At 36.3% G+C, this 18,820-nt stretch overlaps 1 protein-coding gene across 2 annotated transcripts in view; it reads right to left on the reverse strand.

Moving 5' to 3' along the window:
- The window catches only part of NUBPL (nucleotide binding protein like), an 88,092-nt gene that overhangs the window by 48,556 nt on the left and 20,716 nt on the right, over window positions 1-18,820 (reverse strand). For both annotated transcript variants that reach the window (XM_015864947.2, XM_015864944.2), the window contains exons 5-6: window positions 12,463-12,502; window positions 12,284-12,374 (exon numbers count right to left, since the gene is read on the reverse strand). In XM_015864947.2, coding sequence (XP_015720433.1) covers window positions 12,284-12,374; window positions 12,463-12,502 — 131 coding nt within the window. The remainder of the gene's footprint in view (window positions 1-12,283; window positions 12,375-12,462; window positions 12,503-18,820) is intronic.

An 18,820-nucleotide genomic window follows, 5' to 3' on the forward strand; every position in this document is an offset into this window, starting at 1 on the left:
TCTGGTTAAAAAAAATAATATTTAGTTTATTAATAGGTTAATAAAGGCACAATTTTGTGACTCATTGAGAAACTGATTTTACATTAGTAGTTAAACAGAATAATATTAAATTTAAAAGTTAAAAAAAATTTCTGTTTAAGTGTTTAGTTCTTTTTTGGAACAGAATACAGGACTTCAGGACACTAGTCCTAAAGACTTTCAAGAAAAAGATGACAGAAGAAAATAACATCATAGATGTTGTTCAGATCATTTAAGATGCTGCTGAAGAAAGTTCTCCAGTTTTACCATAAGGAGAGTAACATAAAAAATGGAAAAGAATCAATTAGATGTAGACCGCTGAACTGAGGCCAGAGAGAGTAAATGTCAATACAGAGCTAGATTTTCTGTTTGGTGAGATGTTATCTAACCTCAGAATAAGAAGGCTTGAGTTGAAACATTGATTTTCAACAATAAAGCATTTACATGCATATATTTTAAATAACCTGTTTTCCCACAAACACTGACAAAACTCTATTGTCCAAACTTTACGTACTTAAAATTCACAAGCACATCCTCCCTAGTCACTGAATTCTGAATAGTCTACCCTTGCTAATGAAATCAGCATTGGACTCAGCTTACCCTGGAGTACAATAATCAATGCATCCAACAAGAAACAAGAAATCACAGCAAGGCCACCTAATAAGAATATGGAACCTTTCGCTTCCACAGGAAGACTCAAGGGGATGAGAGAGTGAAAAGAGAGCGTAAGTGAGAACACAGGCAAGAGCAAGCAAAGTAAATCACTGACTCACTGGGATTCTCAACCATGGACTGGTCCATAGACTGTGAGCTGATACAAGTTTTCTGTTAAATGAACTGCCTTTGGGCTAGAAAGGAGTAAAGCCAACCACACAGAGATTGCGTTCACAAAGAGTGGATTACAAAACTTGTATTATAAGAGTAGATAAGATATAACAAACATAAATAAATCTAAGAATTACGTACATTTTGCAACCGTATACACAACTTTTCAAATTAAAGGTGTGCTTACTGTTAGAGTACTAAAAGCATTTACTATGGATTAGACAGACAGCCTACGACGGCTTCAAACACAAGATTGCCAAAATAACTGCCATACTTGCAGATTCATGCTTTTGCAAGCACTCATGCCCTCAGTTCTAATTCTGCAACAGCAAATTAGAAGTGTTATTTGTAATCTAAAGCTAATTAAAATAATTTGCTAAAAATGCTGATACTATGAATTAAGGGTCATTAAGTGATTACTGCCAAGAAAGGGTCAGGTTCCATATTTTCTTCTCCATTCTAGACTTCTATTCAACTCAAATTCTTACTTCTTAAAAAAAATATACAGAAAAAATCTGTTTACATCTAGCACCAAAAAAAATTTTGACTTCACAGAAAAAGAAGCATATTCCAAAGGCATAATTCTGCCTTAAACTTTTTCTTTTAAAAGATATTGCTGATTGAACAAAAATCAAACAAACACAAACCGGAAAAGTGGTAAGGTTTTTTGGGTTGGGAGAAATAAAATACATGAAATCTTTGGTACCTTTAGTACAATTATTCTACATTTGTGTCAATCATTTAGTAAGTGAGGAACAATCACTTTCTGCCAAGAATATAGGTACAGAATCTGCTCACAGATTTGGCTATCCACATTACTTTCTGGGAGCAAAAGAGATAGGGAATGATGTCACGGGTAAAGGATGAGTCTCCCCATTTCAGTGGTAAGAATAAAACAGCCACCAACTTATTGACTCATTTAAAAAAAATCTGTTAAATTCACACTTCACAAAGTAAATTTGAACAATTCTGAACAATCTGGTGTGAGAGCAGGACAGTACTCAGTTTTGAACACGAATATGAAAAAATGGAAATATGGGAAAAAATGGAAAAAAGTAAAAAAAAAAACAACAAAAAAACAGCATTAGTGAGCTCCACCTGCACATTCAGAAGCAACCCAAAGCTCTCTTCAAGATCTCGACTGCTCAAGAAGCAAATGCAACTACAACTGAAGAAGGTATAGCAGTGGGCAGACCAACTCCTTCCTCACTTACTTCACTTATTATATTTTTGCATGTATGTGTTATTACTGTTAGATGTCAAAAGGCTTTTCCTTGACTTGGCACAACAAACTCCAAGCTGACAAACCAACTTGAGAGTAATCAAACTACAATTTGGCAATCGACACTTCAAACGTACTGCTGTCCTTAGGCAAAGCACAGTTTACTAATAGAAAATATTACTATCCTGTGAGTACGACTTCAGCTGTAATTTCAACTGCAGCACTAATAAAGAAAGTTTGGCAAAGGCATCTGTACTTCAGAATTTCTTTAGCTTTCTCATCATAGCTAATATCTATCAGCAGCCCTCAGTCAAATATCCTAAACCGTAATTACTTCAATTTACTTTTGCAGTACAGTTTGACCTAATACTTAGAAAGGCAGAGCCCAAAACCAACACGTAACACCCTCTTAAGCAGTTCTTCTGATTCACAGCAACTCAAACTGTGAATTATATGAGAGTTGTGTGCCCGTAACCCAGAGTTACTTGGATGCTTGAGTCAAAACCATGCACATTTTCACCACAAAATATACAGATAGTGAAAAATCTTCTGCAAATACTAAAATTTCTGTTCTGCACTAAGTGTCAACTATACACCCTTTTGGGATCCAATAATTATATATAGCTATCTGAGAGAGGAGCCCTACAGTCTTATAAGACCTATCAGGCAAGCATGCTCAAAATGCACCTGTCACTGTTAATAGTGAATCCAACACAAAGCTGAGTATTCACAGCCATTTCAAAACAAACTAAAGCCAGAACACTGGTTCAGCTGCTGTTAATTGTAGGTTATGATATCATAATTAGATATATGAGACAATTCATACAAAAGATGGAAGGTATGAGTTTCATTTATCTCAGCCACCAGACAAGGAAAATAAGAGTCACAGAAGCAACCATGACCATATACAGAAACTAAGAGTTGTCTAATCCAGGCTACACGTAGGTGCTGAAATCCAGGACACACAGAAAACGAGATATCTCACAGGATTTTCCTAAGACTTCTGCTCAGAGTCCACAGTACCATTCATTTCCAGCCTGTGACCCTCCCACCGTTGACTAAAGACTATTAATTTCCATTTATTCCACAACAAGCTTAGAACTTCCAAATTCGTCATGATACCGTGCGTGTTCTGCTAATGCAATAGCAAAGAGTCTGAAGGTGTCTCCAGGATGGGAAAATAACCTCTCAGCAACACTGGGAATGACAAAGGAGGCATTCCCACCATCCTAGATAGACTCAGTTCAGGTTTTTCTTTGACTTTTGAACTCCATTCCTTAAGGCCAGGCACCCACCTTTCTGGCACTGCCACACAGTGTGCAATTACAGCAATGATGATAACCACACTCCTTTTTTGCATTTAACTTACAAGATCTACAAAGAACAAACAGACTCCCTTTATCACTTCAAAAGAACATAGCGAGCAGAAGAGTGGCATATGAGGTGCCTACAACACTTGATATTTTGTGAAGCCTCATGCAAATACTAAATGCTTCATTCAGAAAAGAAAATAAATAGTGCCTTCTCTTTTCTCAGTTCCTCTGCCACCAGTATTCCTGTTTAGCAAACACTTATGAGCATGATTAAATGGCCACCTCTTTCCTTAAAAGGACAAAGCTAGATGACATGTTTTAGGCACAAAGTTCTAAACTTTGACGCAATCTTTTAAACCTCAAAATAGCTTTATTTAAAGCTCCAGGAATAAAATATAAATATATGTAAGTATCAGTATCAGTTCTAGCCCTAAGGAAAAACAGGAGTTCCCCTCCCTTTTTCCCTGCCTAGTCAAACCCAGAAAGAACAGTTGCATGTTTTACATTTGTTTTATTTTATGCAAAGGAGAGCAGACACATGCATACCTGCGCGATTTGTGCAGAAGACGAGACTACTGGAAGCAGAGCAAGGAAAACATTCTCACAGCCTGTTCCCACAGAGGTAGCTGCACAGTCATAACCATGACAGCTGAGGAACCAGGCCAAGAAATGTTTGCTGTAAATACATTCTCACTTACTTGTGAAGCTTTTTTTTTTTTTATCCTTATTTTTTTTTAATCCTCAAAAGCAGTTAAAATACACTTAGTGCAAATGCTTCCAGTTCTGCCCTAAGTTGCTGGATAATGTTTTTGTTTTCTTCTGGCTTTCACTTCTTTTTACAACTGCTGATTCCTTTCAGTGACTATAATCCTTTCTCATATCAGCTGCTAACACAAGCCAATAAACCAACAGGCATCTGTATTAATCTTATTTGCTTCATTAGGGAAAGAAAGGCAACAAAACAGGTTTTGTAGCTTCAGTTGGAAACAAAAGAATCAAGTCTACATTAATTCAATCATACCTTTCCCAAAATACTCAGGAATGCATCACACAGGGGTGACAATAGGAATGCTGCAACTTCACAAGGCACATGGAGGGCCTGGGGTAGACAGGAGGAGTTTTTTAATCTCCTAAATGTTTGCTGAATCTAATGCTTAGCTTCTCACCTCCAGGAAGTACAATCATTTCCCTTGCAATATGTACATACTGGCTGGGACTGGTTTAGGCATTTCTCTATGAACAGACAAGGGCTTGCAAAGTGATTATTAGTACTTTTGCATATTAGAATTGACTACACAAACAATTCCTGTAACAGGCTTTTATAAACATCAAACACTAAATTAAAGCTTAGTTTCAAGCCCGCCGGCTTGAGAGGAAGCATGCTTGCTTTTCCTTTAGCCAAAGCAAAAGAAATGCAACAAAAATCAGGATAAACTTTCTTTTAAAAACAATAAACTATTTTATAAGGTATAAGAGAATAATATTGTCCTTGAAAAAGATACCTTAAATTTAGTCATGAAATAAATCATGTCTCTTGACCTTCCCTCCTTTTAAATGAAAACTCATGAAAGATATAAGGAAAAAAAACACCTCGCAAGCATTCAGTTGCTTTCTGTTGTTTGCAGGTTGCACATACAAACCCATGAAGCACAGTCATGGGAGCTTATGAGAGCATATCTTGCTGTAAAATGTGGCCACCATTTCTACTGAGTTTTGTCCTCCTCAGTGGTAAATTTTGTATTTGTTTTACTTAGAAAGGTCAAGGTATCAGTGATACTCTGTACAATGATTAAGTGCCTGGATCTTTTAATTTTTGTACTGAGAATGCAAAAACATAAACAGAAAAGCATCTTGACTCCCTCAAGATGCAACTGCTCTTGTGTTCCAAAAAACACTGATATCTCAGCTTTCCCCCCAAAAAAAACTTTAGCCTGGACTAACAAATTTTATATTCAACTCAGGCTGAGATAACTCAATAGAAAAATAAAGCACAAGATATAATTTTAAGATTGTTTAAATGCTGACAACATTTATTTTTTTATGTATTTTTTAAAATACAGTGACACCTTGTGAGACTACCATATTTTAAAATTATGCACTGCAAAGAACAAACATCTTTGCAGTTTATTATGTAGACACAGCTTTGTTTAGCTCTCTGAAATGTAAACTGTAAATATCCTGCTACAGACTTCCAGTTTTCCATTACTTGCAGACTGGATAAGTACATGAATATTGCAAAACAATTCAGTGTTGAAATTAGCAAAAAAAAATAAAAATGAAAAAAAATTCTGCATTTAGCGTACACACTTTGGATGCATCTATTTCGTTGATAAATAGACAAGCAAAGATAGAATGTTAATATATTAAAATGCAAAAATAGGATAAAATACTGATCCTTATTCCACTTCCTGATCACTTTCGCTACAATTTCCAAGTACAGTATCTCTTCCTTTTCTTATCTCCACAATCTGCTGGCAGCACAATGCAAGTTAAATGCCTTCAAGGGAAACCACTTGACAGACTGTCCTTCCTAAACCAAAAAGTGTTAAAAACGAGACTCCAAAAGATCTTCCTGCTTCTTCCTTTGCTGCAGTCTTGTTTTTTTTTGTTGTTTTTTTCCCTCTCCAATTGGTCTTCACATTTACAATAAGAATAATTTTCATCATTGACTCAGTACTGCTATTCTGGGGATCTTTTCAATTCACTCAAAATATAGCCGCAAAAAATAAAAATAAAAAAATAAAAAAATCAGAGCCATCAACTTGTTATTGTTGCCTTCCTCTCAATCCAAGATGTGTCATTCTCTGCTGAATCCTAGCTCACCAGTCCCTCTCATCCACCCATTCACTCTCTCAGTAATTTTACGCTGATGAAATATGATTTTTTCCCCCCTCCCATGCCACTAATAATTCCATCTTTCAGCAAGCTTAACTGATAATTATCGACAAGTGGTTAAACACAGTAAAACTGGAACTTTATGTCAAATCCCACAAGTCATACATTTGAAGGATAATGAAGAAAACCTGTTTTTGTTACCCTACTAAGCTACAGCTAGTACCTATTCTTTTAAAGCACTGGTAAAGAGACTGAAAGTATCTCCAAGAGGGGGAAAATATCCTCTCAGCAATGCTGGGTATGTGATGTTGAGGTGCATTTCCACCATCACAGGTGTGGAGAGGATCTAGCTCAGGCCTTATTTGACTCAACTCCTTTCCTGCATACCTTTCAGGCATTGCAACATTCAATACAGCAATACACATTGTCCCTGTTTCATCTAGCCTACAGCTACTGAAAAGACTTCCTTATCACTGGGGACTCCTTCTAAAGGTTTTGACTGAACACTTTAGCTAGTTAACTTCTTGTTAAAGGACATGGCCATTTTCTCCTCTCTCAGCTGCAGCCTTTAAAAACTTACATTCAATTACTCAATAAGCAGCTGGATAGCTATTTTAGAATTAATCACAGAACAATTTAGGTTGGAAAGGACGTCAGGAAGTCATCCGGTTCATCCTTCCACACAAAGCAGAACTTAAAGCAGGTTACTCAGAATCTTGTCCAGCTGAGTTCTAAATATCTTCCAAAAGAGAATCCACAGTCAATCTGGGCAAGCTTTTTAGATGTATGATTGCTTTCACTGTTATATAATAATAAATCATACTATATAGTGCAATTTGTGTTCATTACCTTTGTGCTATCGCTGTGCACATTCAGGAAGCATCTACCTCCATCATCTCTGTACATATCCATTAGGCAGCTGAAGACAACAGTTCAGATCTCCCTTTAACCTTCTCAAAAATCAGATAGATTCAATTTTCTCAGTGACTCTTCACTCATTACATCTTTTATCCCCTTCATCATTTTGATGGCTCATTGCAGGAGGAGATACAAGTGAGGTAGCATGTACCTCCAGAGCTTAAGCAACTGTGCACATATCTATAAGACATTTAGACTCCGATGAGTATCAGTTGTGGTGAATGTAACACATTTACATCAACATCCAAGAACTAAAAAGTTTGGATGTCTAACAGATTTTTATATCATTGATATACAGATATAGCTTGGGAAGCTAGAACACAAAATCTGTTATGCTCAATATATGTATAATAAATTTTATATATGAAACATCATAAAAGGAAGAAACTTAAATTTACTTGGAAGTTGTAAATAATAGTCTTTTTATTTCTATGATTTTTTGTGAAGCAGTAACTCACTACTGCACTGAACACCATACGTATACACAATGAAATCTCCACAGTTCAGCATATAATCAACTACCTTTTAGTGTTCCTGTAATATACTGCCTTCATATCACTTCTAGCTTAGAACCTCTTCCCCTAGCTACTTAATTGTGTTGATAAACAGACATAAACAAGATGGTACAAAACAGTGAAAACATATGTTAAAGAATTTACAAGATTTAATACATCTGTTTATAAACACAAAAGGTAAATGAGATCAGACAAATGTACAAAGACACCATATACTGAACAGTCTACTGACAGAGTATGCATGGTACAACAGTAAACAGGAACTCAGTAGCTACTTTACCCGGTGCAAATACATTTGCTCTCAGTATCTTATCTACTTTTCTTGCCTTCTCAAGTGCAGCACTATGTATACTTAAAATAAACCATATTTAAGAAAAAATTGTTCCTGATTTCACATATGCAGTCTCTCAGAGCTAGAAGGTTCAAAGGAGGAGCTAGTATATACATACACACTGCTCAAAGGGTAGCAACTGCACACAATAACTTATTAACTAATGAAAGACAAAGTAAGAACAAAAAAGAAAGAGCCTGTATTTCCTTTACTATAATCGTCTCCGTGAAGATGCACAACAACAGGCCATGATCAAAATCCATAACAGGATAGCTGCTATAGTTTTTGCTTGCCAATAATATTTTCAAACTTAATCTAATCCTGAATCATTAAATTTACATTTTAAGGGTTTCATTTCATCTGTTGTTGCCTCCATGGCAACTTTTTCACGTAGGCTATTAAAATACCCCCAAACCTACAACCTACAGTCCAATATAGTCCTTTTGAAATATTAAGCAATTTGTTTGCATCTCCCCTTCTTCCAGTCATGATACACAGCTATTTCGTATGATAACTCAGCATTACAGAATTATGCTATGAGAAAAAAAGTTCCACTTGTATTTATGTACACACACACCTCTATACAAATGTTACCACCATTACTTCTGTTAAGTGTTGGTTTCACATCAACTCTTTTCTTAACAGAGACCAGCTTCAAAAGCAAAGTTGCACAAAGAACTTCCATGTCTAGCCAAACTGTACAACTGTAATAGCCACACAAACAGAACTGCAGGGTTTTTTGTTTGTTTGCTTTTTAAAGGGCAAGACTGGATCTTCAGAATACAGCTCTAATCAGCTTTGGGTTTCTCTAATAAAATCATTTTTGTGTTCTGCTGACTAGGTTCTTTCAACATCAATCTACAGGGAATGAAGTCTGTCCATGCATGTAAGTGCAAAGCACCATTTTCTCTCATTCATGTGCAAATGCCCTGCGTTGAAAGGCCTGCATCATTTCTGCTAACTACCCTGTATTCCTCCCAGTGAAAGTTCATTTCATTTTCATTCAATACATACCTTCAATTAAACAGAGGCACTACACTGTTGCTAAAAGGAGGAGGAAGGAAGAGACAGAGGAAATAAAATTAGATACTAGGAAATGTATTTTAATGACTTCTCATTTTCAACTGAGCCACTGCAGGAGAAGCTTCATTGTCTTTCTGGGAAAACGTGTTCATTCTTTTCAGATGCACGTAAGGAATCCTTACAGCTCACAATATGCTTTAGCAGTGCCAAAATCTTAGTCTGTAACTATACTACGCCAAAGATGCTGCCAGTGTCCAAGATGTTCTTGCTGCTCTAGAGGAGCACGACAAGGAACAAATAGAAGAGTCTTGCCATGTAAGATTTGAATAGTCTGCAAAAACACTGGTTACAGTGACATGTCAGGGTAAGAAATTCTGTTAGGGAAGTTAAACACGCAAAGACCCCTGCCTTGAAAAGAATGCAGCTTCTGAGTTCACTACCAGGGAACTGTTTGCACTTAACAGAATTGCTGACATCCATAATCCGCATCAGAGAATCACAGAACGTCCTAGACTAGAAGGGACCCATAAGGATCATTGAGTTCAAATCCTGTTTCCACGTAGGAATGCGTCACATCCCAATTGCTTCTAGGCAATCCACTTCTCTACTGAAATCAGCCCCACAGCTCACAGGGAGAGGCGGAGGACAAGTAGGTAGTGACTCAACTTTACTGATGTAACAAGTATACATAAGCACTTCATGCTGAAATATGCACTTCATTTATACCTGCATTTATACCCACATTAAGAAAAAACAGGTAAACTAATTAGCCAACTTATCTTGATTATTTTTTTTCCAACTCCATGCTTGTATTTTGACCTGACAAACTGCTATTTCATATCTGTTAAGATCCAAGAAACCAACACGTGATATCCTTTGCACTCCAAAAAATATTCCCTTTCACTTGTATTTGTTATGACTATAGCAGCAATTAAATTGGCAGCCAACTGCAGCACCACTTCCCTTCTGCAAGTCTTTCAGTGAAACAATTGCCACAATATACCATATGATGCACAGCAGCCAGTCTTGTAGCGGCTCTTGAATCACTTTAGGATTATGCCCATTCTCTTCTATGTGCTCCATTGCCATTGCTGATCTGCCAAGATGTTCACAGACAGAAATGGCAATGGTGCTAGAAAACTTACAAAGCAGACTGCATGAGATGGTGGTAACGACCATTTAAAATTCTTGCAGCAATAGCAGTTCAAAGCAGAGTACAAGCCTTGCTAGCCTCCTCCCTTTCTTTTCTCAGCTGTCTACTTGACACTTACTTCAGAGCTTCTCAGCAACATTACTGTTCAAGTACAAACTTGAAGTAACTCTCAAATTACATCAGTATATTTACTGTATTTAGAACTCACTTCTATAACAAATACACCAACACAATAGGACTGAGTCAGGACAGTCCCAGTAAGAGAATGAGTGCTGAAGGGGACCTACACAAAAGAGGAGGCAGCTTCTGAAGTATATGCTATGTGGAAAGTAAATTGAAAAAAAACTTCTGCTACAGATAACAATGGAGAACTACTAAAACTTGTGTGCCTGGGCCATAATGGTATCTTCACAGAAAAGAATTCAGAACTACAGTTTAAAAAACTCCAGTAAACCAAAAAATTCTCCTCCCCACAAGCCCAAGACAGTAAGTCGTTCTTCAGACCTCCTCTTTCAGATGTGAGGCTCAATTGTCAGGGAAATCACTGATGCCCTGAACATTAAAGGACCCTGCTTTAATAGTGTGCATTTGCTTCCCCAGCTCCTACGGGGCTTATGAGCTCCAATGCATGGCATCATCTATGCCCTCCATGGGGCTGCTGGCACATGCTCCCATCTGGGGATAGCACTGATTGTAGTAGTACTGCAGTGCATGCCAAAGGCCTTCAGTCTCCCAGGGTTGAGAATATGAATACAGCAGGTGCTTACTTGAGCTATGTCTTTGAGGTTTTAGGCTCTGTGCTTTGTGTGAGGCTGGCCAATGCAATGTGACACACGAAGAAGGCAGAATGGCATGGATGCCCCTTAGTTTTAAATGCCAAGTCTAGACAAAGGGTTTCTTCCTTAAATTTTGGAGTGCTCAAACTGCTGACTAGGGCAACATTTGTCACTATTCTGAAGTCTGTGTCAGAAACAGAGGAGAACTCAGTAAAACTGGAAAAAGGCTATAGAAAAATAAAAACAAACCACAACTTCTTTTCCAGTCATTCAGGCAGTGTGAAGTTTGGAAGCATTTACAGAATATATAGAGAAACCCAGTGATCTCTAAGCTGCATACATTAAATCTCTGGAATAGATGTCAGCTACAAAACATACTGGGTCACTTCAAAGACCAAACACAAAAACTTACTGCATTTTTTTCAGCTGTTTGTATCATTAGCACTTACAGATCTATTCACACGATAAGAAGGAAAAAATCTGTCAAGAAATAAGAAAGCCACCCCGCATCCATATGCCAGGGAATTTAATAACCAACAACCTACCTGCACTAGACAGAGATTGTATCTAACAATTTCCATGTACCTGTCATAGGTTAAAATGCCATCCAAGAATTCTTTATGATGTTGAATACACAAGTGCATAAAGGAATACTGCTGCAGATAAGTACAGATACCTATACATTTAAACCTATAGACATCTTCAAAGTACTTCAAAGAAAAATACAGAAAAACATCCCCTCTTACCTGAAGACAAAAATATTTAGTTATAAGGCAGCTAAACAAGAAAGGAAGTTGTCATAATAAATACCTGAAATGCACAGTAAAAAAGAAATACCCCAGAATGTTTTTTTGTTGTTGTTTTGTTGTTGTTTTTCTTTTTTAATTTGCCTTGCAAGTACCAGCTCAAAAGGGCTGAGAAAACTGCAAATCCAAGGACCAGTAACAACATTATATAAGCACCATACATGAGCTAGTAAGATCAGTAGTAAGTTAACCACCAGGGATAATTTTCTTCCAAACGCATGCTGCTTGTAGTTTGTTTGTTATTAAACTTTCATCAAGTAAGCACAACTGTAAATGGTATTTAGCTCCACAGCTCCTGTCAAGAGTACACAAGAAGATCTGTGCTGTTTGGTTCTCCAGTGAAAACCCTTCAATTAAGCAACTGACACTGCGAAAATAAATCCTTAGTGCACAGAACACTCCTTCAGAAGCCTGACAACAAAAGAAGTTCATACAAAAGACCAAGATAGAAAAATGCTCACCACTGATACAAAAAGATATTATGGACACTTAGATATCAGACGCATTTTAAATTAACATGTTAGTCTGAATCACAAATAAAACCTTACCTGTCTCAACAATTTCTCAACGGCTGACATGACCTTGAGCCCTGTCCATACAGCCAGGGCAGTCTCTTCAATCAAGAAGCCCATAGACATGCTGAAACATTAAAGCAAAAAATGTAACTTTCCAGCATGATATCAAGTATATCTGTCAAGAAGCTTGATTTGAATTAAAACATGCTCACCATGAGATTCCATAGTTCTTAAGGGGCCTCATTAGATTTTCTAAAACAAAAGCAAACAAGTTTTTGGGAACGTGTTTTTTGTTTTGTTTTAAAGAAATAAGCTTAGTTTTTTTTTGTTTTTTTTTTTTCTTTCAAGAGCAGTTTTCCCTTCTCCACCAACAGAATTTGTCTGTTTTTCTCCTCATTCTTTCCATATATTTACATACACGTACTTCAATCTATTCCACCTGAGATCCCAGGCCCACTGTTTCTTAGGCTGCCAACATTTTACTGCTGTCATAAGGTATTGCCAGAGATACAGTGTATTTGTCTGTAACATAGTATCACTTGGTTCTGCCGAAACATGGGCTTCATTTCCGGCTACAAAACCCTCATTCCACAGAGATGAAGACTTCAGAAATAAAAAATAAAATAAAAATAAAATAAAAACAAAAAAAATTAATATAAAAATAAAATAAAAATAAAATAAAAATAAAATAAAAATAAAATAAAAATAAAATAAAAATAAAATAAAAATAAAAAAAAAATAAAAATAAAATAAAAATAAAATAAAAATAAAACCAAAGTACTATAATGCTTTGTGATTACTATTTTTAATTGTGCTATTAGCTAATCTCATGAATCAGAGGACCACAGCCTTTAAAACATCAGCTTTTCAAGGAATTAAATTTGCCCTAGAACACCAGATGAGAGCTAGAAACTAAAGCTACTTCTAAACTACATGCTCATAACAGTGCTGAAGAAAATCCTCAGGACTTATTTAAATTAAATTTCTGTAAATACATAATATTCTTATTTGGACACTGCAAAGCTAATGCCCTTGCCATGTTCCACACTCTTCCCTATACTTTCCAGACTCAAGAAAAAAAGAGGCAAAATACTGCAACTGCTTCACTGACAAAGGGATGAGGCAGCAAAAAGTAAACAAATCAACAAGAAGATAACATGAGTACACTTAAAAATATTAATAATAATAATTTCCCTGAAGCCAGAAACTCTTCTTTCTTTCTAGACTCCATTATCCAAGTTCACAATTTTCCTTAAAATGGCACATACAAACCAAAGAACCAAAGGAATTATATTTGAGCCTCATAAATTTATTTTAATAGTACATAGAGGCAGGAACCAGCAGAAAACAGCAAGACCTCTTTAAGCCATAAAGATATATTACAACATGTATTTTGACAGAAACCTTTGATGCAACTAAAGTAAAAACACACATCTAATAAAATAAGGACAAGGTGAATATAATTTGGTGCATTCAAAGCTGAACTCAAAAATTCAGACAAAGAAAACATTCAAGAACACTTGAATTAAACAGCTGAAATAAAATATACAGATGAAAGCTTTCAAGCAATCAAGTAAACAGGCATTTGAGCCACGTAATTGCATAAACTGCAGAAACATGGCTGAAAATAAATTCCATACAGTTTTTGTATTCACTGTACTTCGGTTCACAAATCAAAAAGAACAAAATAGAAAACTAAACAAATCACTTCTATGAGTACTGAATTCAAGAAAGTACAGAGACGGGCTTGGTCTGATTCCCTGAACAAGCTAAGTTCACCTCTGTAGCTCCGTTCAGATTTTAATCGGGGCTGAGTTCTGGTGGCATTATAATGCCTAACTACAATTCTAGTCATCAGGCTTACTTCTTCCCCCTGCAGCAAGATAGCTTTGCTATGAAAAGGTTGATGACATTTGAACTTCAGCCTAGATTCACCTCTAGGCACTGCTTTGGTGTCCTTGTAAGCAACACACATAGTGCCACAAGCTATAATTCTTCTGACAATATTGAGGAAAAAAATGCTATTTTCACGTTTACCTATGAAAAGCTTAAAAAATAAAAATAAAAAATGTGAAGCATCTGTAACAGCATGCATCATTGCAGCATCAAGGTCTGTTTTGTTTTTACTACACAAAAGAAACAATTATAAAGGAAAAAAGGAGGCCAATTCTTAACTGCTCAGCATTTGATGATAAGAAACTGAAAGATAAAAATGAATGCAGAAAGCCTAAGAACACTGAGAAAGCTCCCCAAAATATTATTCAGCTTTTCAGTTCAACTCAGGGGCTCTAAGGTACATCAATACAATATACAATATCTGAGACTAACATCACAATATCCATTACATCTGTAGAGGACCCAGGTAAGTCATATGAACCTCATGCAACAGATGCACAAACACCTCATTCCCCTCAGTGTGTAACAGAGTCACTGCGGGCACACTATGCTGACCTGCTGCCAAAGAGGGTCTCTGTTGCTAGAATGGGTGCCCTGCTTACTTCTCAACAGCAGAGCTTCATTTTATAAACACTGCATCTCAGCTCCCTGCTTAACAACTATGATTATAAACTGCTCAGAGGTGCAAGGTTTAATCAAGTTCATATGCTGCACAAGAACAATACCCAACCTGCTGCATATTCTGGCTATAACTTACTGCATACCCTCAAAGTGGTACAAAATCCGTAAAGCACCCCACTGTTTGCCTACTGCTAAAAAGCATTCTTGAGACTGTCTCAAACCTAAAGTGCTTCAGCAGGCTCTGGTAATCACCCTCGTCTCATCAAACACAACAGGCATTCTTCCTCTATCACCCTGAGTCTCATAAAGACTTTCTAAAGCATAACATGTTGAGAAGATTAAGCTAAATGAGACCGCGGTAACATCTCTATTTCCTGTTTATTTCAGAGCGTAGTTAACACTTCCTTCTCTGTTATTAGATGTCTACCATACAGCTTCAGAAATCAAGAAAACAGATAATAAATCTGATTTCTTCAAATCATAACAGAGAGAGCCACACTATACCATCCATGTTGATATCAGTTTCTTCATTTGCAAATACTAAGCAAGTTTGGTAGCCCTAAATAAAGATTTCTGTGCTTTCCCTGAACATACAAAGTCAGATCAATAAGATCAAAACAGCATCAACTAGATATCAGTAAAATGCCTTTTCTGCTGGGACACAAATAGGGAATTGGAAAAGGCAAACATGAAAATTTCTTAGAGCAGCACAGGAGATCAGAAGTGTTCTGGGACAAGTCTGAAGACTGGATTGTTACTCACTTAAGGAGGAATGATATTGAACGATGTTCAAGTCCTTGGGAAGGATCTTCCACACTTCATAAAACGTATGTCTTTGGTTTTGTATTTTATTTATTTGTATAAATACAAATAAATTGTATTTATTTGCAGACTAACCTAAGTAACAGAGCTACCCCAGAGAGCTTATTCTCTGGGAAAACTGACATAGCTGTTAAATGGTGTCCATAGGTTAGCATAATACATAGTAGGTATACAACTATAAATTCCATAGGAAGGGACATTGGCTCAGTTTTCAGATGTCTGCAGATGGAAGCATTAAAGCAAGCAAAAGCTTACATTCAGTCTTATCATGTATGTAAAGGTCATTATTCCAGAAGATTGTGATGTTACACTACACCCCATTAAGAGCCATCACGCTGCTTAAGAAAAGTAAATGTAGCTTAATACATGGATGTTATTTCTACAACACCCATGTAGGAAGGCACTATCTCATTTTACAGATGAGAGAATCCAGACACAGGCTGTGAAACTGTTGGTGTTGCCAATGACTGCACAATCCTGCAGACTTGGAGACCTGTACTGCATTCCTCCAAAGGCTGACAGAAGAGAGCCACGGCTCTGCTAACCTCTAGTGCTAGAAAGCATGTAATAACTGATAAACAGTTAAGTTTTACTGTTATAACAACATATTTTCCATTGAAACCTCAAAGAATTAAAATAAAAATAGCAAACTTAGGCATAAACAATATTCAACAGGAAAAAATGTAGGAAAAAATAAAAAAATCACACTACATAGTCTGTTATAAATGAATCTCTGAATTGCATTTTATCACCCCGTATTTAAGATCCAGAACAGCAGCTTTAAAGGTGTATTTTAAAGTATATTTCTAAGTATCACATAACTCTAAGCATTCCTTCATCTTTCATGGTATTCTGTTTAAACAAAAATCACACAGTAACTCCTCTGCGTACATTTATCAGAATTTTAGCAAGCTTTGTAGTTTAAACAAAAGGATGTGCTGCTGTTTGTATAACTCAGCATTAGCTAAGGTTTTCACAACAAATTTCTCTTTTCCACCTCTTCACATCTCACTGTGTTTCTGCCTGTAACACATATGGCACAACAGAGTGTAACCTACCTCCAATGGCAAGGGTGGGATGATGACACCAAACTATTAGTCAAAGTCAGAAATTTAAAAAACCCAGTCATCACTTTAACTGGGGCCAGAAGCTCAGAATATTCTAAGGCAAGCAACTGACTAATTAAGACTTGAAGATTGATTTCACACTGTGTTATAAATTTATTTGCAGGATTGCCCCAAAGGTACTACAATTTGTGTTTTAAGCTCGAAGAAGGAGGGATGAGATTTCCCGTTACGCTCTGCACTAACAGTGTTATCTAACCATGGAGACACCACAAATACTTCAACCAAAGCAAAAAACCAAAGAGAGTCAAAGAACATCATTCAGTGCTCACAAAATAACTCAATTTTTTAAAGAAATAAATGCAAACAGAAACACGGCTTTTTCCACGAGAATCACTCCTTATATTTTGTCAGTCCAATCCCATTCCCTGAGACGTTTTTCACAGCTTTTTTTCTCCTAAATAGAATGTAGAAGCAACAAAGCTCTGAGAAAGCATTTTCATTAACAGGGCTGCTCTGCAGCTATGCCACCAGTCCTATCTAAAAGCAAGAGACCTAATTGTTTGCTGGAAGAGTATACTTCAAAAGCAAGTCTGGCAAAAGTAAATAACTCAGTGATTTAGTCATGAATTTATTATATTTTAAGGCATCCTTGACTTGTTAAGTTTGGACTAAAGGCACAGGACTAGTTTCAAATGTATTTCCATTGCCTTAAACCACCAGTGTCCTTCTCACAATCTCTAAAATAAACCACACTAAAGAATTCTCAAAGCTTCGTGAAACCAAAAAAAGCTGGTTTGTTTGTTTGTTTGTTGTGGCTCAGGAGCTTTCTTAGACTAATTTGAGTGGATTCCTTAAGTTCTTGGTATCTGTGGGGAATGAAGTGGACTAACACACTGCACAGTTACTAGGCTTCTGTCCTGACATATCAAACACAAAAACTTGGTAGACTCACATTACCAGAAGCTCTGCTTCAGTTCTGCTAAAGATGGAATGCCCAAAATAATCACACAGCACAAGACAACAGTAAATCAAAACAGGAAGAGCCATGAACACAGGAGACAGACTTCCCCTGCTCATAACCTTCAATTCAAGATGTAGATGCAAACAACTTTCCCATTAAGTAGGGACTGCCATTGCTTTCAAAGCGAAGTATGGAATTCAACACATTTGATGCAATTCAGCCTTATATAGAGCTTATATAATACTACATTAAAAAGAAGAATGTCGGTGAAAATAAGAAGTAGAAAAACCGTTCCAAGTATTGTATGCAACTTTAACAATATTGAAGCACCTGGATGCTAACAAATGAAAACCTGTCGGCTCTCCACGAAGAAAAAAAAGTGTTCTCAGCATTTTCCATTTCTTGTAAAACACCTCTATATGTCCTTTTTAAATGTTATTCTTTTTTCACCATCTGTAAAATGAAGTTCTATATGCTTTACAAGACTATGACTTTCAACTAAAGAGATGCTAGCTTATAAACTTTCAATGTCACATTTAGATTCATGAAAATACTTGCTTTTACTTCTATTTTTGATGTATACGGCTTCATTCTTTTTCCTGAACATGCACTCAGTTGTACTGTGGAGAAGGGGGAGGAAAGATGGAGAACACAATGAAAAAATCCAGAGATAAAGCATGTAAGTGAAATTAGATACATATTCTGAGAATATTCAGAATTAGCACCAGTTCTTTAAAAATACTTGTAGCAGAAAACAGGGATGCAAACACTTATTCCTCTGAACAAGTAAATGTGTTTAGCGTACCAAAAGAAAATTCTTTTCTGTAAAATGCTTTAATTACTATTTGTTTCTTATATTGTAATCCTCATTTGTCATTTACATGATATTTATCTGAAACAAAGAATAAAATTCTAATAGTTGTCCAGAGGTTTTTCGCATACTTTTTTTTTTTTTTTTTTTTTTTTTCCCAAACAGCAGACAACATGCCATTCCTTGCAGAGCTGGCTATTAAAAAATAAAAAAAAAAAAATAATAAAAAAATAAAAGCCCAAACATAGCCAGGCACTTCAACAGTGAGCAACCACAGAACTGCTTACAATGCTCCTAACAAAAAACTGTTTCCTGTGAATACACTTGCAAATACAGTTGTTTTCAGTTAAAATTATTTTGTTTATTGCAGGTACTAAATACTTCTATAGTAC

This window comes from Coturnix japonica, chromosome 5, assembly GCF_001577835.2.
Source record: "Coturnix japonica isolate 7356 chromosome 5, Coturnix japonica 2.1, whole genome shotgun sequence".
NCBI lineage: Eukaryota > Metazoa > Chordata > Aves > Galliformes > Phasianidae > Coturnix > Coturnix japonica.